This window comes from Hemicordylus capensis, chromosome 5 (assembly GCF_027244095.1).
Source record: "Hemicordylus capensis ecotype Gifberg chromosome 5, rHemCap1.1.pri, whole genome shotgun sequence".
In the NCBI taxonomy this organism is placed as follows: Eukaryota; Metazoa; Chordata; class Lepidosauria; order Squamata; family Cordylidae; genus Hemicordylus; species Hemicordylus capensis.
Genome location: NC_069661.1, coordinates 238,239,607 through 238,265,324, shown reverse-complemented (window position 1 = coordinate 238,265,324; position 25,718 = coordinate 238,239,607). Strand labels below are relative to the sequence as shown.

General features: G+C 43.0%; 1 protein-coding gene and 1 long non-coding RNA gene across 33 annotated transcripts in view; one reads left to right on the top strand and one right to left on the bottom strand.

Moving 5' to 3' along the window:
* CACNA1C (calcium voltage-gated channel subunit alpha1 C) overlaps positions 1-25,718 on the bottom strand; it is an 852,604-nt gene that overhangs the window by 186,912 nt on the left and 639,974 nt on the right. For all 32 annotated transcript variants that reach the window (XM_053254970.1, XM_053254974.1, XM_053254969.1 and 29 more), the window contains 5 exons: positions 24,939-25,099; positions 19,849-20,074; positions 10,363-10,570; positions 6,038-6,158; positions 1,715-1,829 (listed from right to left, as the gene is read on the bottom strand). In XM_053254970.1, coding sequence (XP_053110945.1) covers positions 1,715-1,829; positions 6,038-6,158; positions 10,363-10,570; positions 19,849-20,074; positions 24,939-25,099 — 831 coding nt within the window. The remainder of the gene's footprint in view (positions 1-1,714; positions 1,830-6,037; positions 6,159-10,362; positions 10,571-19,848; positions 20,075-24,938; positions 25,100-25,718) is intronic.
* The window catches only part of LOC128326992 (uncharacterized), a 235,157-nt gene that overhangs the window by 208,208 nt on the left and 1,231 nt on the right, over positions 1-25,718 (top strand). The window lies entirely within an intron of this gene.

Sequence of the window (25,718 nt, the reverse complement as noted above, 5' to 3'; positions counted from 1 at the left end):
CCCGGTCCTAGTCCAGCACTCTAACCACTACACCACGCTGGCTCTTGGCCAGAGGTCTAAGGGCCACTATTTATTTATTTATTACATTTTTTATACCAGCAAAAACTAGCATCTTATGGAGGCTCACATAAAAATAAAAACACTAAAACCACAGGTAAAACCAAATAATTAAAACAGTTAACATTAATTTAAAACAATAATAGTCATTGTTTAAAATAACAATAGCAGTAAAGCCAACATATTGAAGGCTTTATTAAAAAAATGTGTAAACTTGAGAACTCTTCTAAAGGCTGCTAAAGATGGTGAAACTCTTACATCAACACTTATAGTCTTATAAACTGGTCTTGATAAACTGGTCTTTGACTACCTGCCTATCCTTTATCATATCTTCTATCTCTGGCTAGTAGGGATGTGCACGGAACCGGCTGGCCCTGTTCGGTTCGAGGCTGGATCAGTCTTGAACCCAACCGGTCCAGTTAGATCCGGCACCCCCTCGAAACCACACCACCCCCGGTTCAGTTCAATCAGGGGAGGGGGTTGTGAACCTCATTTTGTAAAAAAACCACAATTTTTTTTTTTTAAAAAAAAACCTTTTTACACACAAAAAATGAAGCTCGTGAACCCCCCGAATATTCGGGGGTGTTCGGGCCAGTGTCAAACTGAACAGGGGGTGGTTTGGTTTGACCCCAAATGGTCAAACCGAACTGGTTAGACACCGAACACGTTCAACATAGAACCGGTTTGCACACCCCTACTGGCCAGGGATGTGCATGGAATCTGAGCCATTTTGGAAGGGCGGTATATAAATCGAATACATACATACATACATAAACCGGCGGGGACAAGTTCAAAGGCGGGGAGGGACACCTTTAAGGGCTGGGGACAGGTGCACTCCCCCCCCCTTCATTTCCCCCGCCAGCACACTCTGAAAAACCAGTCCGGCAGGGCAGCAGCATACCTCCCTGTTGCCCCATTCCCTCCTTGGTCCGGAAGTGACCAGAAGTACCCACCGCACGTGCACATATCGGCATGTGCACGCACGTGGGGAACTTCCAGTTTGTTTGTTTGTTTGCTTGTTTGTTTGTTTGTTTGATGTATATACCGCCCTTCCAAAATGGCTTTTTAAGGAGGGGCTTTTTAAGAGAGCACTGGTGGGGGAAGTGCACCCTCTTCCGCCCTTAAAGGTATCCTCCCCCCACTTTCAAACTGGCTGAACCACTGGCTGTTCGAACCTGTTCAGAGGCCCATAAAAGGGCCTCCGAACAGGTTCGTGCACATCCCTATCTCTTGCTTGACTCTTGTACTAAATCTGACACTCAGTCCTAGCCTGTCTTGATCACATCCTCTGTTTGCTTAATCTGGCTGCTCTGCAATTAGAACCTCCCCTGCCCATTGACTCAAGCCTGCCTCCTACCAAGGCTTGATACACACATGCACAGATGCCTTTACTTTGGGGAAAGGAGTGCACTGTTTGTTTCAGTCCTTCGAACATTTGCATTCAAGCGTCAGACCATGACTTGCTGACTGACTTCCTGAGATGAACACACAGCATATTCCAGGTATCTGCTTTTTCCTGGGATATTTCCTAAGATCCTAGTTGGGAGCTATAACACCCACCTGGGGTATAGGAGGTTGCTGTTTGGACATACACTTAATCTCTAGAAACAACAAAGCAACATGTTCCTAAATAACAAACTGCATACACAGATTTTACCTAGCTAGTTTTTTCCTTTCTTTTTCCTCTTCCTCCTCCTTTTGAGCAGATGTCAGGCTCTCAGCATCAGCAAGGTTGTCCACAGCAATGGCCAAAAACACATTCAGCAAGATGTCTGGTTGCATACATCCTTAAAGAAAACAGGTTGTGAATAGTGTGGGACCAAAAAAGCCCTAAGCAGTTTGGATTTAGTATATCACCACATATGAGTCCCATTCACTCATTGTGATAAGCTAGGGAGGCCAAGCCGAGCCCTGTAGTTTTAAGGAGCAAAATATTTATTTATTTATTTATAAAATATTTCTATACTGTCCAAAACTTGAGTCCCTGGGCAGTTTACAATGAAAATCATGTAAAACATCAAATCAATTAACAATTAACATCATTTAAAACATTTTTTTAAAAAATGTAAAACCCAGTATTAAAATTTTAAAACTATAAATCTAATTAAAAAGGTGAATAAATGTGTCTTCAGTGCCTTTTTAAAAGTTGCCAGGGATGGGGAGGCTCTTATTTCAACAGGAGCGCATTCCAAAGTCCAGGGGCAGCAATGGAGAAGGCGTGTTCCTGAGTAGCCACCAGACGAGTGGGCAGCAATTGCAGGCGAACCTCTCCAGATGATCTTAACAGGCGGTGGGGCTCATGGCGAAGAAGATGTTCTCTCAAATACCCAGGGCCTAAACTGTTTAGGGCTTTATAGGTAATAACCAGCACCTTGTATTTTGCCTGGAAATGTACTGGCAGCCAGTGTAGTTCTTTCAGCACAGGAGTCATATGGTCTCTTCTAGATGACCCAGAGACCAACCTGGCCACCACATTATGGACCAACTGCAGTTTCTGGACTATGTACAAAGGTAGCCCCACATAGAGCACATTGCAGTAATCCAGCCTAGAGGTTACCAGCATATGTACCACTCTTTTGAGGTCGTTCATCTCAAGAAACGGATGCAGCTGGCATATCAACCGAAGCCGATAAAAAGCACCTCTGGCCACCACAATAACGTGAGACACCAGGGAGAGGTTCGGATCCAGAAGCACGCCCAGACTGAGTACCTGTTCCTTCCAGGGGAGTGTGACCCCATCCAGAACTGGCAGATAGAAATCGTCTCCCGAGTTCCGACCCCACACAAAAAGTACCTCTATCTTATCTGGATTCAGCCTGAGTTTGTTATCCCTTATCCAGCCCATTACTGTCTCCAGGCAGGCATTTAGGGAGGTTATGCCTTCTCTCGATGATGTTGACATGGAAAAATAGATTTGGTTGTCATCAGCATATTGATAACACCCTGCACCAAATCTGATGATCTCTCCCAGAGGTTTCATGTAGATGTCAGACAATATGGAGCCCTGAGGGACACCATAGGAAAGTGCAGATTTTGAAGAACAACAGTCTCCAAGATACACCATCTGGAATCTGCCCATGAGGTAGGAGCAGAATCACTGCAAAGCAATATGTTAGGGGGTCCTGTTGGTTTAAGTAGTAAGTTATGTTTAGCTAAGGAAGCTCACCTAAGCCCACCTCTGCAGCACTTTAGTAAAATAAGATTTTAATGATATTTTTATCATTCTTGTTTTTTAGTTTGTTGTTGCCCTGGGATCTCAGGATGAAGAGCAGAATATAAATGTAAATAATAAATACATAAATTTATTTATTTTTCAAATTTGTAGGCCGCCCCAAACTTCCATCTCTGGGCAGTTAAAACAACATAAAACAGATTACAAATGAGAACCTTAAAACAATTTAAAAGCACCGTTCAGCAGGGGGGAAAGTCTTATAGAGACTTTTTAAAAATTCAGAAATGGGGAGGCTTTTATTTTTAGCAGGGAGCATATTCCAGAGTCTTCGGGCAACAACAGAGAAGGCCCGTCCCTGCATAGCCACCAGACGAGCCAGTGGCAACTGCAGACGAACCTCTCCAGATTATCTCAATGGGCAGTGGGGCTCATGGAAAAGACGACATTCTCTTAAATTCCCAGGGCCCTAAGCTGTTTAGATGTGTACCATGAGTACTAATATTTCTTCTGTAAATACACAAAAAGCCACCTATACTGTAATTATAAACCCAAAGTACAGCATTCTGGATACAGAATGTTGTCAAAGCAATCTGCCTTCTTAGTCTGTTTCTGAGGGTGGGATAACAGAAATGAAATATAGCCTTTTCTTGGCTGACTAGTGGATTGCTCTTCCTCCTTAATCTTCAGAGTAGTCAATTCATATCACTCATTTCAAAGTGAGGGCATAAGTGACATCAGAAAGCAAGTCTAAGGGATCTAAATTTTAGGGAAAGTGAGTACAGCTATGATTACAAGGCAACTGAAAAGATGTTCTGACTGAGGTGATATAAAAGGCAGAACAGAAATATAAACAACAACAATAAATCTGATAATATACATTTGTTTATGCAGGTGAAAGGGGTCAAAGATTTTGGGCAGCTCTATATTTCAGGACTCCATGCAAGTCTTTCCATATGTGTGTCTCATATACATACATGCATGATCCGAAGATGAGCACTGAAATGTCATTATTTTTTAAACAAAATGATACACAGTCCTACTAACTTATTTCATCACTTTTTCATGTCGGCTTATCTGCCACAAGGGATCCTGCCCTGGAACAAAGATTTGAATTGCCTTGAGGCAACAGTGGGACAAAAGAAATGGGTGTCTTCTTATCCTTTGAAAAATGCTGTGTGTATTAGATGGCACAATATAAATAAATAATCATAATAAAAAGAAGTGATGTATCTCTCAAATTACCTTCTACTCTCTTAAACCTAATGTCTGTTCCCAGTCTTACAGGGCTGTGTGAGGATTATATAATATATGTAAATATATATTTGCACTTTAAAGCACTATAGAAATGCTAAGTAATGCTGATAATAACAACAGTAATTATGTGAAAAGAACATGCCATGTGTAGAATGACCATACATTCCTCTTGTGTTTTGATTGTCAGCAGGTGAGGGGGCCATTGCTCAGTGGCACAACACATATTTTTATACGCACTGATTTTACATGCACATATTTTTATATGAGCCAGGTTCAGTTCCAAGGATCTGGTGCCAGGGCTGGAAAAGACTCTCTGAGAGCTTGGACAACTGCTGCGACCAGAAGGACAGCAGCAGCAATGGGGAGGCTTGAACACCATGTCTCCCCAGTGTCTCTCTCAACTGCCTCACCATCATAATTTTGTATTGAATTGTTGTGTTGTTGTTTTTTACAAGCAGTCCACAAGGACACCTTTTCAGATGGCACAGAGGGCTTCCTGGGGAAGCGGAAGTTGTTACTTCTCCTCCTCAACTACTTTCTCTGGGTTATGGGCAGGCCAGGACACTTCTCGAACAGCGCATAATAGACACAGAGCGCCAAAACTGACGTAGGTAGGGCACCTAACCTCCCTATCTCTGAAAGCCTAAGATATATAGTGGCATCTGCTGCATATCCAATGCAGCTAAAGGCCCCTAACCACAAAAGAGCCTTCAGCCTGGTTCACTGCAGCACCCTCCCTTTGGTTGTGCTAGATGGAAGATACAAGAAGACCCCCATCCTGGAACGTCTGTGCCCCTGCAATGCTGGGCAAGTTGAAACCACTGAGCACGTCCTCTTGCACTGCCTATTCTATAGAGACATCCACAATACCCGCCTTCTCCCACTACTTACAAGGTTGCCAGGCCACACAAGCCAGTTCTACGCCTCACTATTTCTCTTCAACTGCAACCCAATTACAAACACAATATTGCCAAGCTCCGGGTGGCAGCATGCAAAATCTGCCAGAATCCAATCACCAGCAAGAATGAATTAGATCCAAGATCATTCATACCTGCACTGCCGCCTCTCCTGCCCAGTTATGTAGTTTTCATTTTATTATATTTTAATCAAATTCTAATTCTAATCTTAACTCTTTTATAGCTTCTCATAGATTTTCATCTTATGCTCATAGTTTTAATCCTCTAAGTCTTTATGGGTTCATTTTATCATATTTTAATTAATTTTATAACATTCTATAGTTATTTGTTCGAACTTTACCGTTACTGCTTTCCTCAGGCATAGACTGCTGTTAATGCCACTGGTTTTATGTTTTATCTTATGTCGGTCAAAGACCGAAATAAAGATTGATTAATTGGTTGAAAAATTCACCCCTTCCCTGGCGCACCTGTGCTGTTAGTCTGATCCTCTCACTGCACCAGTGCTTCCTTGCTTTGGGGGTCAAGCAAGGAACCAATTTTAATTACAGTGAGTGGCAGGATCTTAGCAATTTGCATTCTCCCAATGCCACTGTCTAGCCTGGTTGTTGAGGAAGACAAAACAAGCAGCAAAGGATACAGTTTCCACAGATGAAGAGGATGATGAAGTAAATACAGACCAACATTCCTGGAAAAGAGGGGCCGCCATAAGCCATGATCCCATCATACATCACCGAATTCCAGTCCTCCCCAGTCAGGATCTAAATGACACATTCCCACCAACAGGGGGACACAGTGTTAGATGACACCCAGAAAACCTGAAAAAAATCCTGTTACAAGAAACACACTATCCTGTTCTGCCTTGAACAAACCCTCTTAAGCACTAAGGAAATGTTAACAAATGACATTAAGAACATCTTGTAGTCTTTCTGGAGCACCTCCTTATGAGGCAAGGTTACAGTACCTGGGCTTTTAAGTTTAGAAAAAAAAGATGACTGAGAGGAGATATGATAGAGATCTATAAAATCATGCATGCTATGGTGGAAGTTGAAAGAGAGCATTTTTTCTCCCTCTCTCATAACACTAGTACCAGAGGTCATTCTATGAAACTGATTGCCAAGAAATTTAGGACCAACAAAAGGAAGTACTTTTTCACACAACACATAATCTTATTTATTTGTTATTTCTCTGTGTAAACCACTCTGAGCCATTTTTGGAAGGGCAGGATAAAAATTGAATGAATGAATGAATGAATGATCCATCAACCTATTCTCTGCTACAAGGTGTGGTGACAGCTAAGAGCCTGGATGGCTTTAAGAGGGGCTTAGATCAATTCATGGAGGACAAGTCTATCAATGGTTACAAGTCTAAGGGCTATAGGCCACCTCCAGAGGCAAGATGCCTCTAAATACCAGTTGTAGGGAGTGGCAGTAGGAGAGAGGGCATGCCCTCAACTCCTGCCTGTGGGCTTCCCAGAGGCATCTGGTGGGCCACTGTGTGAAACAGGATGCGGGACTAGATAGGCCTTGGGCCTGATTCAGCAGGGCTGTTCTTGTGTTCTTATGTTCACTAACAATTCATTTTAAAACCAGTTGGAAACAAAGGTGAAAGGTGGATTTAGTTTTCTTTCAGTCACCTGTGAATGGACAGTCTGGAAGAGATGCAGCATCACTGCTGCAAATGAAGCATCCAGCCTTCCTTCCTGGAATAAATCTAACAGAGGATGAGGAGGAGAACCAAAAGTAGGGAAATGCTGCAGAGCAAATATTCATAATGCAGATATTTGCAACATCCCCAGTGAGACATGTGACATTCAAAGAGCAAATTATATGTCATCTGTGAAAATGTCCCAAGTCTTGTGGATATATATCCTGAAAGCAGGCATGTGGATAAAGGTGATTCAGTTGACATAATATAACTGGACTTCCAAAAAGCTTTTGTCAAAGTTCCCCACCAAGAGCTTTTGAATAAACGTAGCAGTCATGGGATAAAGGGACAGGTTCATGTGTGGATTGATAACTGGTTGAAGGACAGGAAGTAGAGGGTAGGAATAAACAGTTTTCACAACGGTGGGGAGAAAAAGTGGGGTCCCCCAGGGATCTGTACTGGGACTGGTGCTCTTTGACTTCTTAATAAATGATCTAGATGTAGGGGTAAGCAACAAAGTGGCAAAATTTGCAGATGACACTAAATTATTCAGGGTAGTAAAATCCACAACAGATTGTGAGGAGCTCCAAAAAGATCTCTCCAACTGGGAGAGGTGGTGACAATATGGCAAATGCGGTTCAATGTAAGCAAGTGTAAAGTGATACATATTGTAGCAAAAAAACCCCAAGCTCACAAATACACTCATGGAATCTGAGGTGTCGGTGAGTGACCAGGGGAGAGATCTTGGGGTAGTGGTGGACAGCTCGTTGAAAGTGTTCTCAGTGCGCGGCAACGGTTAAAAAGGCCAGTCCCATGCTAGGGATCATTAGGAAGGGGATTGAACATAAAAATGCTAACATTATAATGCCCTTATACAAACCTATGGTGTGGCCACATCTGGAGTGTTGTGTATACTTCTGGTCATGTCTTAAGAAGGATATTATAGAACTGGAAAAGGTGCAGAAGAGGGCAACCAAGGGCCTAGAAAACCATTCTTATTAGGCAAGGCTACAGCATCTGGGGCTCTTTAAATTGGAAAAGAGGTGACTAAGGGGAGACATGATCAAGATGTATAACACTATTCATGAAGTAGAGATAGTGGACCCCATGCATAATGTTATACATCTTGATCATGTATCCCCTTAGTCTCCTCTTTTCCAACTGAAAGAGCCCCAGATGCTGTAATATTGCCTTATAAGAATTGTGCTCCAGGCCCCTAATCATCTTAGTTGCCCTCTTCTGCACATTTCCCAGTTATACAATATCCTTCTTAAGACATGACCAGAAATGTGTATAACATTATGCATGGAGTAGAGATAGTAGACCACTTAAGTGGTGCAGCGGGGAAATGCTTGACTAAAAAGCAGAAGGTTGCCGGTCCAAATCCCTGCTGGTACTATACCGGGCAGCAGCCATATAGGAAGATGCTGAAAGGCATCATCTCATATTGTGCGGGAGGAGGCAATGGTAAACCCCTCCTGTATTCTACCAAAAGAAAACCACAGGGTTCTGTGGGTGCCAGGAGTTGAAATTGACTTGACAGCACAAGGCCAGGAAATTTACAACTGACAAAAGGAAGTACTTTTTTGCAAGGTGCATAATTAATCTATGGGATTCTTTGCCATGGGATGCAGTGATGGCCACTAGTTTGGACGGCTTTAAAAAGGGCTTAGACAAATTCATGGAGGACAGGTCTATCAATGGCTACTAGTCTGGTGGCTATAGGCCACCTCCACCCTTAGAGGCACGATACCTCAATACCAGTTGCAGGGGAGCAACAGCAAGAGATAGGGCATGCCCTCACCTCTTGCCTGTGGGCTCCCCAGAGATCTCTGGTGGGCACTGTGTTAAACAGGATACTGGACTAGATAGGCCTTGGGCCTGATCCAACAGTGCTCTTCATATATTCTTATGTAACCAGCATAGTAACAACAGAATACCACAATTTCCCAGCTTTGCATTCCTTTGGATTTGCTGTCCATTTGCCCTTTTCTATATCAATGTGTGGATGAGGCAAGAGCACTACTTATCTGATAAGAAAACTATTCAAAAACCATCCCCAAAACTGTACTCTTTATATTAGCCTTAATTCAGCAAGGGAGACACAGATGGAAGCAGGCAGAACAATCCAGTGGTGTTCAGATTCTATGTGGAGTCAGATCAATCAATCATCTTTATCAACCAATCAGTGGAGGCAGATCTGCATTCCAGCCACTTCAGCCTCTATTTGTAATTCACCAGGTCGATGGGGATGTGCTTTGTTTTCCACTTTGCACTATGGGATGGGAATGCACATCCCCATTTGCAGATTCAGGCCACTAGTTCTGCACAAAGACTTGTTTATGCATCATTGTGACTGGAAAGATAATGGAGCTGTGGGCTTTGTTGTACTGTAATCCCTCAGATCCCCATTCTAGGATGGTTTTGAGAGTAAAGTGTTTGTGCTAAATAATTAGGAGAGCTACCCCATTGCTTTTTAATGGTGACTCCATTGTAATCTTTCCGCAAGAAGCAGCTTGCTATCTGATATCAGCTGTAGCACCATTACCAGCAGCTTAGCCATGGCATCCCTTCTGCAAATTTTTAATTTCAACTTCTACTGTCTATGAATAACAACAAATGCCTAGTAAATAATAGGATGATCTGAAACAAGAAGATCCACATCCTTCACATTCTGTGAGCTGACTGATACAACTAAATGATCTTCCTAATATTCTAAAGGCCATTTTAAAATGCAGAAGTATGTGGTACACATCTATAAGAACTGGGAGACTGCATATTTGAATATGCCCACACATAACACTCCTTGGCCCTCCCACCCTGAAAAGCTTGCATGCCTTTCCATCACAGGGAGTTTCTGAGATGATTCCCCAAAGGTAATATGAAGTGATACAATCCTCTAAGACTGTATCATATGCTTCTTCTGCATGTTGGAATTGGCCCTGACACTGCTACCAACTAACTTGAGCACAGCATATCCTGGGCATGCCTCAACATATATGATCCCTTTTCTCCCGTAATAATTCCACAGGAAGTCCTGCTGAAAATGGCATGGTTAAGAGGATACAGAATAGGGTCTTCTCAGAGTAGACTCTCCCTTTTTAAAGCTCCCTTCCCAATTAGGTCTGGTCTGGCCTGTCTTTGGCTGCTTTTGGAAAATGCTGAATGGTTTTTTTAAAAATCAGCTGATTTTTAATAAATTATAATGAATTTAATTAATCAGATGACTTTTAATGAATTAAACTTGGTATTGCATTTGACTGGCATAAGAGCTCTTTTAACTGGGTCACACTGTCACCAAACCTACTGTAGCCCTACCTGAAACACAGTGAGGAGTGACTGGGGAAAGTTGTCAAATGTGCTTCTCCTGGTTTGCATCTCATCAAAGTTAAACTTGCCCCCAAAGAGCTGCATCCCTAGGAGGGAGAAGATGATGATGAAGAGGAAGAGGAGAAGCAGCAGAGAGGCGATGGAGCGCACCGAGTTGAGCAGGGAAGCCACCAGATTACTCAAGGAATTCCAATACCTGAGAAACCAAAAAACAGAAGGTTAAATTTCCACTGTCCAGAGCAACTATGGAAAGGCACATACTTCTCATCTATGGCTAAGGAGAGAAAAACAGCTTGACAATCACTCTTGAGTCTAATGAATATGAAATTTTAAAAATCTTATAGATTTATCTAGTAAAACAGGCACAAGGCAGCCAACAAGTTAAACATATTAAAAACAATAAATAATAATATAGAAGCACACAATATACTAAAACAAACATAAGACTAGCTGTCTAAAAACAAAACATAGTTTCACTGGCATAATAAAATATAACCAATATATAATATGCCTTGTGAACAAAGATGGTCTTCAAAGTTGTTTAAAAAGAGTGAAAGAGAGAACCAATGAATCAACTATTAATAACAATGAACAAATACATTTTAAACCCTACATACAAATTACACCACCCTCAATCACTCTTGTTTATGTGGTAATGGAATCAGTTGCCTCTCTGTAGTGGAACAGCAGATCTTCAGTCTCTGTTGTAAAACATTTCTTCCAGTCTATTAGTTCTCTTGCTCCTGCGTATTTCTTCCTGTATTTTCTGAGGTCTTGTCCCTCTACTTTCTTCTCTTCTGCATGGAAGCATGCAGGTGCTCTTCCCAGAATGGCCCCATCCCCTAAGGGGTATATCTTACAGTGCTCAAACATGTAGTCTCCCATTCAAATGCAAACCAGGGTGGAGCCTGCTTAGCAAAGGGGACAATTCATGCTTGCTGCCACAAGACCAGCTCTCCTCCTAAATGCATGGATATGCAGGTCTCTTCCATACCCAATATGCTGCTCCTTCACCACTTAATGACAGGAGGGAAGTTCATCACAACCATCCTTCAATTCACAGGTGAAATACTTGGAAGTAGTATTTCATCTGTGTGCTGAAAGGTGGTTTGGATGAACCATCCCTGTTCATCCCTGTGATTGGACAGCAGGAAAACAGTGTGCTGATAGGAGGAGATGTGCACACTCAAGCTCTTTAGCCATGCAATTAATATGGGCTGGAGGACATATCATCCAAACCAGATTAGTTTTTTTCTCATTTGCTTTGCCTCCCATTCCAATATTCACCAACCAACATTTTCTTCCCGTGCTCTTCCACAACATTCTATTCGATTTACTTATTTATATATTGATTTTAAGGGCTTCTATCCCACCGTATCCACTTAATGTCAAGGTGGCTAGCAAAATAATAAAAACACAACAATCATTAAAAACATAAAAGAAACAAAATGCAAATGTCAAATGCAGCCCCTAAAAATACAGGAAAGCACGACACACCACAGCCAATTCAAACAATTAGACAGAGGAATTAAGAACAATCAGGCAAAGTGATACTATAAAATGCCCGATGAAATTAGCTTGGTGTAGAAAATATAATAGTGAAGACACCAGGCATACATATCTTGAGAGAACAGTCCAAAGCTTGGTTGTCACCACTAAAAAAGTTCTCCCCCTGTTGCCACTTGCCTTCTCTCTGCAAATAGGGGCACCTGGGGAAGGCACTTGGATGATGTCCTCATCAGGAAGGTTCATGTGGGAGTAGCCAGTCCATCAGAGACCCCGGCCCCAAACCATTCATGGCTTTAAAGGTTGAAACCGACACCTTGAACTGGGCCCAGTAACAAACTTGTGGTTGTTGCGGCTTTTTCAGCACTGGCATAATATGACCATGTTAGCCAGGCCCAGTCAACAGCCTGGCCACCGTGTTTCCAGGTAGCCTCACATAAAACGCATTACGGTAATTTAGCTGGATGTCACAAGAGCATAGATAACTTAGCAACAGTTCTATGCTACCGTCCCGTCACTTGCCCTGCATTACAGAATGTCATAGGAGCAGGTATTACAGGTGTTTCTTATCTGCATCAGGTATTACCTTCAGGCAGCCTGTCTATTGCCAATAAATATTTCATTTCCAAACCGCCTTTTGAGATATTCATCATCCACATACTTCCCTACGATAATGGGATCTACGACAGTTAATGAGTATTTTTATAGTCACACATGTAAAACACATATACCACCCCCCACTTCTGCACTGCACCAGCCTGAAAGATTACTGTAATATATGTATATATTTTAAAACTCTCTTATCAATATGCAGCGATTAGTTGGTGCTGCTTCAGTGAGTTACATTCTAGCCAGCCTCATTACAACATTCACAGCTGTTCAAAGCAAGCCAGAACACCTCACTCTAGAGCAGGGTTTCTCAACATGTGGGTCCGCAGATGTTATTGGACTTCAACTCCCATAATCCCCAGCCCCAGTGGCCTTTGGTTGGGAATTATGGGAGTTGAAGTCCAATTACATCTGAGGACCCACACGTTGAGAATCCCTGCTCTAGAGAATGGCTCAGTGAAACCAACAAGAGCAGATGGGAGAAGAGTTTGGACTCAAAGGCAGATTTGTTGAAAATCTGGTTGTGGGGGGTGAACAGTGTTCCCTCTAACAGGGATTCCCAGATGTTTTTGAGTACAACTCCCATAATCCCTAAGGAAAGGCCACTGCAGCTGGGGATGCTGGGAGTTGTAGTTAGAGAGTCTCTGTTAGAGAGAACACTGGTGGGAGGACAGGTTTCTTGCTTTCTGGGAAATTGGGGTGGGACAACAATATTTTTACAGCGACAATCATATTTACACACTCGTATTTAATTTGGCCCTTTTGCCTTTTTATGCACATGAAATGGATATAATTGCTAAAATGATCATATAAAGGATTCACCCAAATGAACCTCCCTATTTCATATTTGTCAAATAGACCAACATTGTTAAAGTGAGTTTAAAAAAAAGCTGTAATTATTTATGAGACCTGAAAATTATTTCAGATTATGGAAAATATTGGAGAAGAGGGACCTCACCAGTGTTCCCTCTAACAGAGATTCCCAGATGATGTTGACTAAAACTCCCAGAATCCCCAGTTGCAATGGCTTTTGCTTGGAGATTATGGGAGTTATAGTCAACAACATCTGGGAATGGAACACTGGACCTCACCATCATTTTCTCCACAGTATCTGCATCACACTCTACCAGGATTGATTGATTGATTGATTGATTAAGTGCCATCAAGTGGGTGTCGACTCTTAGCAATCACATAGACAGATTCTCTCCAGGATGATCTGTCTTCAACTTGGCCTTTAAGGTCCCGCAGTAGTGCATTCATTGCTGTCGTAATCGAGTCCATCCATTCTGCTGCTGGTCGTCCTCTTATTCTCTTTCCTTCAACTTTTCCCAGCATTATGGACTTCTCAATAGAGCTGGATCTTCGCATAACGTGTCTGAAGTATGATAGTTTGAACCTGGTCATTTGTGCCTCGAGTGAAAATTCTGGATTGATTTGTTCTAGGATCCATTTGTTTGTTTTCCTGGCTGTCCATGGTATCCTCAAAAGTCTTCTCCAGCACCAAAGTTCAAAAGCATCAATGCTTTTTCTATCTTGCTTCTTCAAAGTCCTAACGATTACAATCTTTGTAGGTGTGGACACATCACCTAAATATCCTTTCCAAGGCCTTCACTGCAACCCTACCAAGTGTCACGCGCAATTGCGAGAAACAGCAAACAAAGTAGGAAAAAGCCAGGATTTCTTGCGTCAAAACCTTGCACGAATTCCAGGGTGGCCAGAACCTCAGGGGTATACTCGTGAGTCAAATGGGCCATAACCCATAACCCCCCCTTTTTTAAAAAGCCAAATCTGGCAACAGAGTGCATGACCAATTTTAGGATTCTTAGGCTTGTCCTGGTTTAGGGGTATAAGCCTACTGCCCGAACTTTCTCCACCAAAGGGGTGATTCGGATGGGTCAGATTCGGACCCAAAAACAGATCCAAATCGAAACTCCAAAAATTCGAATTATACACCCCTATCAGTAAAGCCTCCTGATTAAAACTGACCTGATCTATATAGAGGTAACCAAAAGAAAAAGAGCAGGATAGAGGCACCACCATGGAGACAAAATTGAGAGGGGACTTTCATATTTTGGGCCAAGCAAGAATGCACAGTAATTCTTAACAGTAATTCAGGGAAAGGCAGATAGGTGTGTATTCGTCCCTGATAGCCTGCAGAGATGTCAGGGTTGATGAAACTAATATGTGGACTGGCACACTCCAATCTGGAGGGGATTAGAAGTAAAAGTCCTGTCAGTAAAGCCTCCTGGTTAAAACTGACCTGATCTATATAGAGGTAGCCAAAAGAAAAAGAGCAGGATAGAGGCACCACCATGGAGACAAAATTGAGAGGGGACCCTCATGAATATGAACACGACAAATATCTGTATACTAACTTAATAAGGAGGCTAAAACTGACCAGCCTCGCCATAAGTCTGCTACTATACTATATAATTTGAGTTAGCCTCCTTATTAAGCTGTGAAAGTGCTCTTGATAAAAGATTTTATCCAAAACATGTTGGGCCCATTAAAGACAACAGTGAGGCTTCGGAGAGCCGTCTCTTGTTCTGATTTGCATGGAATTACAAAAGCTGCTTCTTCTCATGTGGCTCTCTTCCTGTGCTTTTTGGGATCTTGGCAGCAACTGTGTTCAGACAAAAGGCATCAGACAGTCTTAAGGTAACAGAGTAATAACATTTCTTTTTATGAATTCACAGATAATAGTCAAACTACAAGGCTCTCTACATGAGCAGTGTGGAGAGCTGGAAGGGGTTTGGCGGGGAGAGTGGGCCAAGCCCACTCTCCCCGCACACAAGCATCCAGCCCTCCCTGGGTGGCCGGATCGGCCACCCACACGATTACCAGCTCCATCACGGAGCCAGTTGGGGCGGTGGGGATCAGGGCCACCTGGCCCCTGGAAGTCCCAGAACGCCCCGTGCGAGTGTGTGGGGCATTCTAGGGAGCCCCGTGACACCAGGAGCCTCATCGTAGCCTCCCAGTCGGGGGTCAGTCATGCTGTGGCTTACTGCCGGTGCGCAGGAAACAGGACTAGGCTCTGTTAGCTAGGTTTCCTGGGCGCGTGAGAATAGCCTCTACATTTCATTAAATTCATCAAAGGACCACAGAGAAGAGTCAAAAGGCAACTATATGTCTTGTCTCTATAATGGGGGAGACTGCAAAAACCCCTATGAGACATACTTGCTTACTGTGGATTACCAAATCTGTACTCTCCCCCCCGCCCCAGATGGATTCAATGAGATAAAGTGTAATAAAAACATGATGGTAGGCCTCTGCATGAAGAGCAGATGCCAATAGCACAAGACAAATATGATAACTGACAATCTGTAAGACATCCTTGCGGTGGTAGCCAAAATCATCGAAGCACACACAAGCAATTCCAAGTCACCAGATGGTGAATCATAATGAAAATGATAGCTAATAGGCATGCCTGACAGACACAGAAACAACTGGGCTCCAGTTCCAGTTTGCGCTCTTGCTTGGGTCCTGCTGGGGCACAGCTGTCTAACCTCTAACATTAGGAAACTTCTGCTGTTCCTTCTATTTTGCCATTTGTTTGGTATGAGCAGAAGAGGCCCCCGACCAAGGGCGCTTCCTCATGCCATTCTGCATCAGCCCTCAGTGAGTTGGCGGTTTTGCCAGTTGTAAGCTGATGGAGGAATGCGGGAAACCACATTGTATGTAAATGTTCAACAGAGCAGCTATATTTTGTTAATCTGTTGATGGCAATATTTGTTCTGGCACCACAAGTGTTAATACCACTGATACAGCTAAGACCTATGGGATAAACAAAGACCAGCAGTGCTGCTGCTACTACTACGACTATGATGAATATTTATACACTGCTTTTCAACAAAAGTTCTCAAAGCAGTTTACACAGAAAAATAGTAACAACTAAAAGATCGCTCTATGTCCTCAAAATGTTCACCATCTAAAAAGAAACATAAGATAGACACCAGGAACCAACCCCTGGAGGGATGCTGTGCTGGGGCTAGATAGGAACTGTTGCTCTCCCCACCCTGCTAAATATAAGAGGATCGCCACTTTAAAAGGTGCCTCTTTGTTCAGTTAGCAGTGCTGTGTCCATATCATTAATGGAACAATATGAGGCTGTTCTCACACGAAGCCTAACCCAGGCTAGGAAGCCCAGCGTGGGTTAGGCTGTGTCCAAGAACTGCTTGGATCAGGCCCGATCCTGGTGGGGCAGCGCTGCCTAGTCCAGCTTTTTAGCCTAGCTTTTAGCATGGGTTAATGGTACCAGTGCACTGTTAACCCAGGCTCCGAGATCATGTGTCTCCTCGGGCTGTGTTCAACCCACAGAGAAACAAAGATGGGCACTGAGAGCGCCCTTCTCCTGGGGGAATACCCCAATGGCACATGGTGCATTGTGGGATACCTGGAGGCTGGGACATGCCCTCCCAGCTTCTGGAGCTCCGTGCTGCCTGGCACACGTGTGGATCAGCTGGGATGGACTCTGCACTCCTAACAACATTTAATGGATCGTCTGGGGGGAAGTTAAGATTTGCACAGTCTTCCCCTGCCCAACTGCTCCCCCACCCCACCAGATCGTGTGAAAGACCCCAATATGTTCCTAAGGTTTCCGAATCTTCTAAGTAGCTTTGGTTTAAAAAGCTTTAAATTATAAGGGTATGAACTGGGACTTTTGTGACTGATAACATTCTCAATAATTCCTAAAACAGGGCTGTCAAGTATTGTTATTATTAAGAATAATAACTAAGAATATCTATACAACTTCTCAAAAACAAAGTACACAAAGCTATTTACACAGTAAAAGGAATTTTTAAAAGAATGGGAATATGGTCCCCACAATCGAAAAAATAAAGTCCAGGAGCTTTGTCAGGTCTTTTGAGGTTTCCAACATGGTCTATGGCACGCCTAGGTAACCATCTTCAGGCCTAGGAAGCAATGTCTGATCTACTGGTGGCAGCTACGGTATTTCTCAGCATCAGGCTCTCCCACTCCCACTTAAATTATAAGCAAAAGGAAATGTGGAATTTACAGTTTACCAGCATGGCATCCTCTCCTACTGCACGGGAGGAGGCAATGGTAAACCCCTCCTGTATTCTACCAAAGACAACCACAGGGCTCTGCGGGCGCCAGGAGTCAAAATAGACTTGACAGCACACTTTACCTTTAGCATGGTATGAAACAGAGGGCAATGACCTGTGAAAGTGACTTGGGTCACAGAGTTTTATTACTCCTGCATTAAAACATCCTCTAGTTTAGAACCTAACAGCCCAGAGACATGTTTTGGGCAGTATAAAAATATGTTAAATAAATAAAATACAACACACAGTTGTATTGTTCTATATGTTCAAGGAGTGGGGTGTGGGTGTATGTATGTCACAAAATAGAATGTACTCTATAGGCAAATCCAGCCTCTGGAGATTTCTGGGAATCACTGATAAAGACCAGAGGACTGATATGAATGCCTTATGCATGCAAAGGATATTTGCTACAGAAAACACAGCATATATAGTACTAATATTGCTTATACAGACACATGCAGATGGCTGTATTACTTATGTACATCTCAGAATCTTTTGAGCCAGCAGCTGAGCTGTCCAAAGAATCTACTGCATACAACTGAGCAATAAACAGTTCTTCATTTTGGGGAAGGAAATTAACTATGTCAGGGGTTCTCAAACCTTTTGATACTGTGACCCCCTAAAACAATATATAGCTAGGTGACCCCCCCCGCCATTAAAAGCTACTCGCTGACATCCTAACTAATGATGTGTGGACCAGAAACATGTTGCTGAGGGTCAAACAACTTGTTTCCAGTTGAGCAGAGCACTCCCAGGGTGCTCCCAGAGCACAGTCAAGCTCTGAAAAGTCTTTGCACTCTTGCACAAGAGTGGAAGACTGCCCATGTGTTGGAAGAAGGGCAGATAAGTGCAGAAGCTAGTGCTTCATTGATATTAGGAGCACACACACTTTGTTATTCAGGATGTCAGCCATTAATTTGATCAGGTAGAAATAAAATAAAGCACATTTACCTTTTAAATGAGGATGAGCTTGCTTGCTCCCACCTAGTTTTTCAAACCTGGGTTTTATGTTGGAGACTGCCAATCTAATTTTTGGGTTCCAAGTTATTTTCTCTAGGATTTGCTCATTGTAGCAGCAACTACTGCAAACTCTGATTCACAGATGTAGGAATCAAGCAAGGGAAGTCAGCATTTCCATGACTTTCTCACTTAATTATTTGTACTCATCTTGCACACAAATCCAGAATTCAGGAAGAGAACACTCTGACCTCTCTAAGGCGTGGGGAGATGGACTAGGGGACAAGAGTTCAAAACCACTTGGCACCTCCGCTGCTCACAACCCAAGGGCAGCCAGAGGTCCACCTACGTAATTTTGGAGCCCTTCTTGCAAGATAAGCATTCTCTCCCCCTGCCCACCCACCTCCACTAGCCCCATGGTTTTACACAGCTTCCCACTGGCGTCCAAAGAGGGGCTTCAGTTCCAGAAGTTTTTATAACTTTCTGCCATGCATCAAGCCACCTATAGGACTTTTTTATTTTTTTAAAAAATCAATAATTTATTAAAACACAACAGACTGACCATTCCACTTCAAATTAGAGATTCAGAGCCCTCCTACCCTGCCCTATGTCTGTGCTCAATATCAAAGCCCCATGCCAAGCCATTCCAAGAGATCTAAAGGGTGGGGCAAAAAGGGGAGTGCTTTAAATTTTTTTACTAAGGCAAGTGGCAGATTCTTCCACATGGGGCGGGCCTGTCAAAGAAGTGCCACTGCTGTGCCTGCCCACTCTGTGAGTGGTGGAGAAGCCAAGTGTTTGTTGGCTTCTGTCTCCCATCATCCTTGACTGTTTCCACACCTTGGAAATGTTGGGTAAGGCCCCTGCCCTCCGCCCTCTTGAGTTGTTTGGGACCCCGGGAGGGGGGGTCCTGACCCCCCAGTTTGAGAACCCCTGACCTATATAATGAAGGAAGGTGATTCATGAAGGCAATTTGTGCATAGGGCTGTCAAAAGGTCTTATGAGAGAAGGTCTTATGGTAGTGACTAAGTAGTGGCTTAGTGCACTAAGCTAACACTGAGCTACATATCAGGAAATTCCCAATTCAAACCTCAGCCATGCGTGTCCTTATACAAGCCACTACCTCTCAGTCTCAGCTTCCCATCCATAATACAGGGATAATAATACTCGCCTTACAGGGTTGTTATAAAGACTGCACGAAGATAATACAAGTGAAGCACTTCAAACACTCAAAACCACTATTAAAATACTCATCATCATCATCATCATCAAAATTACTGCATGCACTATAGGCAACCCGCCCGATGAACACCACTGATCAAAAGAAGAAGAAAGCTACCTTGTGATTTTAAATATTCTCAGTAGTCGGACACATCTCAGCACTGAGATACCCAGTGGTGACATGATCTTGGTTTCTACCAAAATGGTCTCCAGGATTCCTCCACAAACGATGAAACAGTCAAAGCGGTTGAAGAGAGATACAAAGTAGGCCTGAAGACCCAGGCTGTACATCTTCAGCAGCATCTCAGCCGTGAAAAGAGCCAGCAGTACCTTATTGGCAGTGTCTCATAAAAAAAGACAAATAATGATCATTATAGTGTCACTAAAAGACCAGCATAACAGAAAGACTACAGCTGCAGTAGCAACAGCAGCTCTCCCTGGCCACGTTGCAGGGGAAGGGCTATAGCTCAGTGATAGAACACCTTTGCATTCAGGAAGTGCCAGGTTCAATTTTTGGCATCTCCAGGTAGGGTTGGGAAAGACCTCTGCTTGAAACTCTGGATAGCAACTGCCAGTCAGTACAGACAAAACAGGGCTATATGGATCAATGGCCTGACTCAGTATAAGGCAGCTTCATAAGAGGGGATGATGACATTAAGTCTAGGAAGAATCCAGCTCCCCAGGTCCAAAACGATGATCATCACTGTTCTAGGACAACACAGTTCCATAAAGCACACTGCATCTTGAAAGCTCCAGAATCTGGCAATCTTATAGTGTGCATATGCAAGAATAGATATGTAGTGGTGTAGCTATAATTGAGTGAATGGGTTCAAATAACCCGGCTGCCCCAGCTACTGAGGGCCCTCCACCCTTCCCTGTTTTCATCATTATCTCCCTCTTTCCAAGGGGCAGCTGGAGAGAGAGTTGAACACAGGCCCCCTCTCCCCTAGGAACACCCCTGGGGGCAACTGAGCCTTAGTAGTGTCCTCTGATGCCTTGTTATCTATATAGTCATATAGAACCCTGGAAGGCTAGTCATAAACAAATCGGTTAATGGATTAATTATAAGCACTTGGAAAATCGGGTGCCTGTTTTTAATCCTTCTTTCCCATTGTAGCTGGATGATAATTAATCATAAAGACAAAAGAGCAGAACATAAAGCAGAAAATTGAGGTAGATGGATAGATAAAAAGAGAGACAAATACACATGCACACACATCTTTGGCATTTTGTAACTCTATTAACTATCTAGTCAAAATGATTTTCTTATTATATAGCTCATTTCAGCCTATATATACTCATAAAGATAATTTTAATTGATTAGAAAATTGTGGCTGGGTTCTCACGATCATGAGTTAACCATGAAATAAAGAGTTAAACCAGGATTGCTGAGCCCTGCAGAGCTGGTCATGAGAATGTACTTTTCTCAGGCAATCCTGGTCAAACCACTGTGGTTAAACCACATTTAACCAGGATAGATAACCAGGATCAGATCTGACTGTCCATCCTGGTTAAATGTGGTTTAACCACAGAGGCTTAATGAGGCTAGCCCAGGAACCTAAGAACATAAGAACAGCCCTGCTGGATAAGGCTTGAGGCCTATCGAGTCCAGCATTATGTTTCACACAGTGGCACATCAGATGCCTCTGGGGAGTCCATAGGCAAGAGGTATGTGCATGCCCTCTCTCCTGATGTTGCTCCCTTGCAACTGGTATTGAGGGGCATCATGCCTCTGAGGCTGGAGGTGGCCCACAGCCACCAGACTAATAGCCATTGATAGATTTGTCCTCCATGAATTTGTCTAAGCCCCTTTTAAAGTCATCCAAGCTGGTAGCCATCACCACATCCCATGGCAAAGAATTCCATAGTTTAATTATACGCTGTGTGAAAAAGTATTCCCTCTTGTCAGTCCTAAATTTCCCAAACTTCAATTTCATGGGGTGACCCCAGGTTCTAGTGTTGTGAGAGAGGGATGGTATTATAATATTAGTATTTTTATTTTAAATCGTCTACCTAATGATTTCTAGGATGGAATTATCCCTTTTCACAGCTGCCGCACACTGAGTTGACACTTTCAATGAGCTGTCCACCATGAGCCCAAGATCTCTCTCTTGGTCATTCACTGACAACTCAGATCCCATAAGTGTGTATGTGAAGTTGGAGTTTTTGCCCCGATATGCATCGATTTACACTTGCTTACATTGAACTGCATTTGCCATTTTGTTGATCACTCCCCCAGTTTGGAGAGATCTTTTTGGAGCTCCTCACAATCTGTTGTGGATTTCACTACCCTAAATAGTTTAGTGTCAATTTGGCCACTTTGCTGCTTACACCAGCTTCTAGATCATGTATGAACAAATTAAAGAGCACTGATCCCACTACTGATCCCTGGGGAACCCCACTTACTTCCCTCCATTGTGAAAACTCTCCATTTATACCTACCCTCTGTTTCCAGTCCTTCAACCAATTACCGATCCACACATGAACTTGTCCCCTTATCTCATGACTGCTAAGTTTACTCAAGAGCCTTTGAGGGGGAACTTTGTCAAAAGCTTTTTGGAAGTCCAAGTATACTATGCCAATCGGATCCCCTTTATCCACAAGCTTGTTGACACTCTCAAAGAACTCCAGATTTAGTGAGGCAAGACTTTCTCTTGTAGAAGCCATGCTGGTTCTCCTTCAGCAAGGCCCTTTCCTCTATATGTTTAATAATTTTGTCCTTAAGTATGCTTTTCATCAATTTACCTGGCACCAAAATTAAGCTGACCGGCCTGTAATGTCCCAGATTCCCCGTGGATCCCTTTCTGAAAATCGGAGATACATTGGCTACTTTCCAGTCCTCTGGTACAGAGCCTGAATGTAGGGACAACTTACATATTATTGCTAGGAGATCAGCAATTTCACATTTGAGTTCTTTCAGAACTCTTTGGTGGATGCCATCTGGCCCTGGCGATTTGTTAATATCCCCATAACCCCTGCTAACTTGGCAAAGAGACACCTTTTAACATGGTGATTCTCTTTATTTAGCAGGGGGAGAGTAACTGGCTCTGTCCACCCCCAGCACAGTAGGAACATAGGAACATAGGAAACTGCCATATACTGAGTCAGACCATTGGTCTATCTAGCTCAGTATTGTCTTCACAGACTGGCAGCGGCTTCTCCAAGGTTGCAGGCAAGAATCTCTCTCAGCCCTATCTTGGAGAAGTCAGGGAGGGAACTTGAAACCTTCTGCTCTTCCCAGAGTGGCTTCATCCCCTGAGGGGAATATCTTGCAGTGCTCACAGATCAAGTCTCCAATTCATATGCAACCAGGGCTGACCCTGGTTGCTCTCCTCTCCAGTGCCTCCAGTGACTGTTGCTGGTGTATATCTTATGTTTCTTTTTAGATTTTGAGCCCTTTGGGGACAGGGATCTATCTTATTTATTTATTATTTCTCTGTGTAAGCCACCCTGAGCCATTTTTGGAACGGCGGTATAGAAATCGATCAATCAATCAATTTTTAGTTTTTCAAGACAGTTTAGAACATCTTCCCTTGTCACCTCAAACTGGCCCAGTTCTTCAGCCGCTAAATCTGAAAAGCTCAATTCCAGAGAGGGTATATGTTCAGTATCATCTGCCGTGAAGACAGATGCAAAGAACTCATTCAGCTTCTCTGCAATTTCCTTATCCTCCTTAATAATCTCTTCCATATCCTCATCATCTAAGGGGCTAACCGCCTCCCTGGAAGGTGTTCTGCTTCTGATATAGTTAAATAAATTTCTGTTATTCCCCTTGATACTCCTAGTTATATGCTCCTCAAACTCTCTTTTTGCATCCCTTATTGTCTCCTTGCATTTCTTTTGCCAGAGTTTATGTTCCTTTCTGTTCTCTTCATTTGGGCAGGACTTCCATTTTCTGAAGGAAGTCTTCTTCCTTTTTATAGCTTCCCTGACTCTACTTGTTAGCCACACTGGCATCCTCCTGAAGCTGGTGGTACCTTTCCTCCTTCTTGGTATACATTCCAACTGTGCTTCTAGTATTGTGGTTTTAAATAATTTCCATGATTTCTGGAATGATCTGAGCCTCCTGACTTTCCCTTTCAACTTCCTTTTTACCAGTTTTCTCATTTTTGAGAAGTTTCCTCTTCTGAAGTCCAGCACATCCAACAACACTTGCATATATGCTGAGTTGGATCACACTATGGTCACTGCTACCCAATGGTTCTGCAACTCTGACATCTCACATCGGGTCCTGGGCACCACTCAGGATTAAGTCCAAGGTTGCCATATCTCTGGTTGGTTCCACAACTAACTGTTCTAAGGCACAGTCATTTAGCATGTCTAGAAATTTGGTCTCTCTTTCAATACCTGAATGTGAATTTACCCAGTCTATGTGTGGACAGTTGAAGTCACCCATTATTACTGCCCTGTCTCTGACACCTCTCTTATTTGCTTCTCCAACTCAAGATCATTCTCAGTGCTTTGATCTGGAGGGCGATAGCACATTTCTAGTAACACTTTTCCTTTCAGTCCTCGTAATGTTTATACATAATGATTCTGTGAAGGACTCTGGTCCACCTAGGTTTTCTAGCTTTTTGAAATCTATCCCTTCTTTGACATACAGTGCTACTCCTCCCCCAATCCTCCCCTCCCTGTCCCTTCTGTAGAGTTTATATCCAGGAATAACCATGTCCCACTGGTTCTCACCATTCCACCAGGTTTCCATTCCACCCACTATATCTATGTTTTCATTAGTAACCAAGCACTCCAGCTCACCCATCTTTGCTTGGAGGCTTCTGGCATTGGTATATAGACACCTATACGCTGAATCCCTCACCTGGTGTTGGCGTGAGCTAATCCCCTTACCATCATTTGACCTATTTGGCAAGCTGTCATATGTTTCCTTCTGCTCAACTCCTGGCTGTACTCTGTCCCCTTCTGGTTTATTTGAAACATGTTTATCCAAAACGAATCACACCTTAGGGAATTTTGCTGGCTGAACCAGATAACACCAAGTTCCTGTCGGCAATCACCCAGGTGTCATTTTAAAAGCTACTCTGTGACCTTCTTGATTGGGAAAGGTGTTCTCACAACCAGCTCAGCAGGGCTCAGCAATCCTGGTTCGCTCTTTAACCTAGATCACTCTAACTGTTAGAATTCAGCCTATGTATATCCATAACAACGACAAAAATAAACCTATTAAGAAAACAGTATCCTGCCTCTTCTTACCTTGAACTTCAGTGAGCCAGTCAGGCTGGCTGTAATGTTCAGAGGCAATAGTGAGAGTGTTCAGAAACACAAGGAAGATCACGAGCCAGTAGAACACATTGGACTTGACAGCAGCTCGACATTTTCGTCTGCAGAACCGATTCCACCTGCGCCAGTAGCGGCTTGAAATAGGAGGAGAAGGGAAAAACAGTAGATGGGGGGAAAGGGACTCTGTGTGACCTGTGATTACTATTGCTGTGTAGGCCAAACATATTATCCAGACATTCCTCTGATATGACTTATGACTCCAAGGATCAATTTAAATTGACTGGAGACTGGCCTACTTTCTACATGGAGTGGCTTTTTACTTTGTCTGAATTTGAAAAGAATGAGGCAAAAGAAGATGGCATATCTTCACATTGTTCACTGTGGTTGCCCAATGGTCAAGCAAAGCTGGACCATCTATCTATCTATCTATCTATCTATCTATCTATCTATCTATCTATCTATCTATCTATCTATCTATCTACACACACACAAACACACACACACACACACACACACACTCATGTAGGTATAATGGAATAAGGGGAAATAAATCTCTCTGAGCCCTTGCAGGAGGGGGGCAGGTGGATGACAGCTCCTCTTTACTGTTGATGCTATATTAACATATGAAGGGACTGTAGCAGGTATGTATGTTAAAAATGCTTCTGAGCCAGGAAAATGTGTGCACATAAAGGGTGTGTGTATATATGAAAGTGTCTATGTGTGTGGTGAGTTTGTGATATTATCTGCATAGGA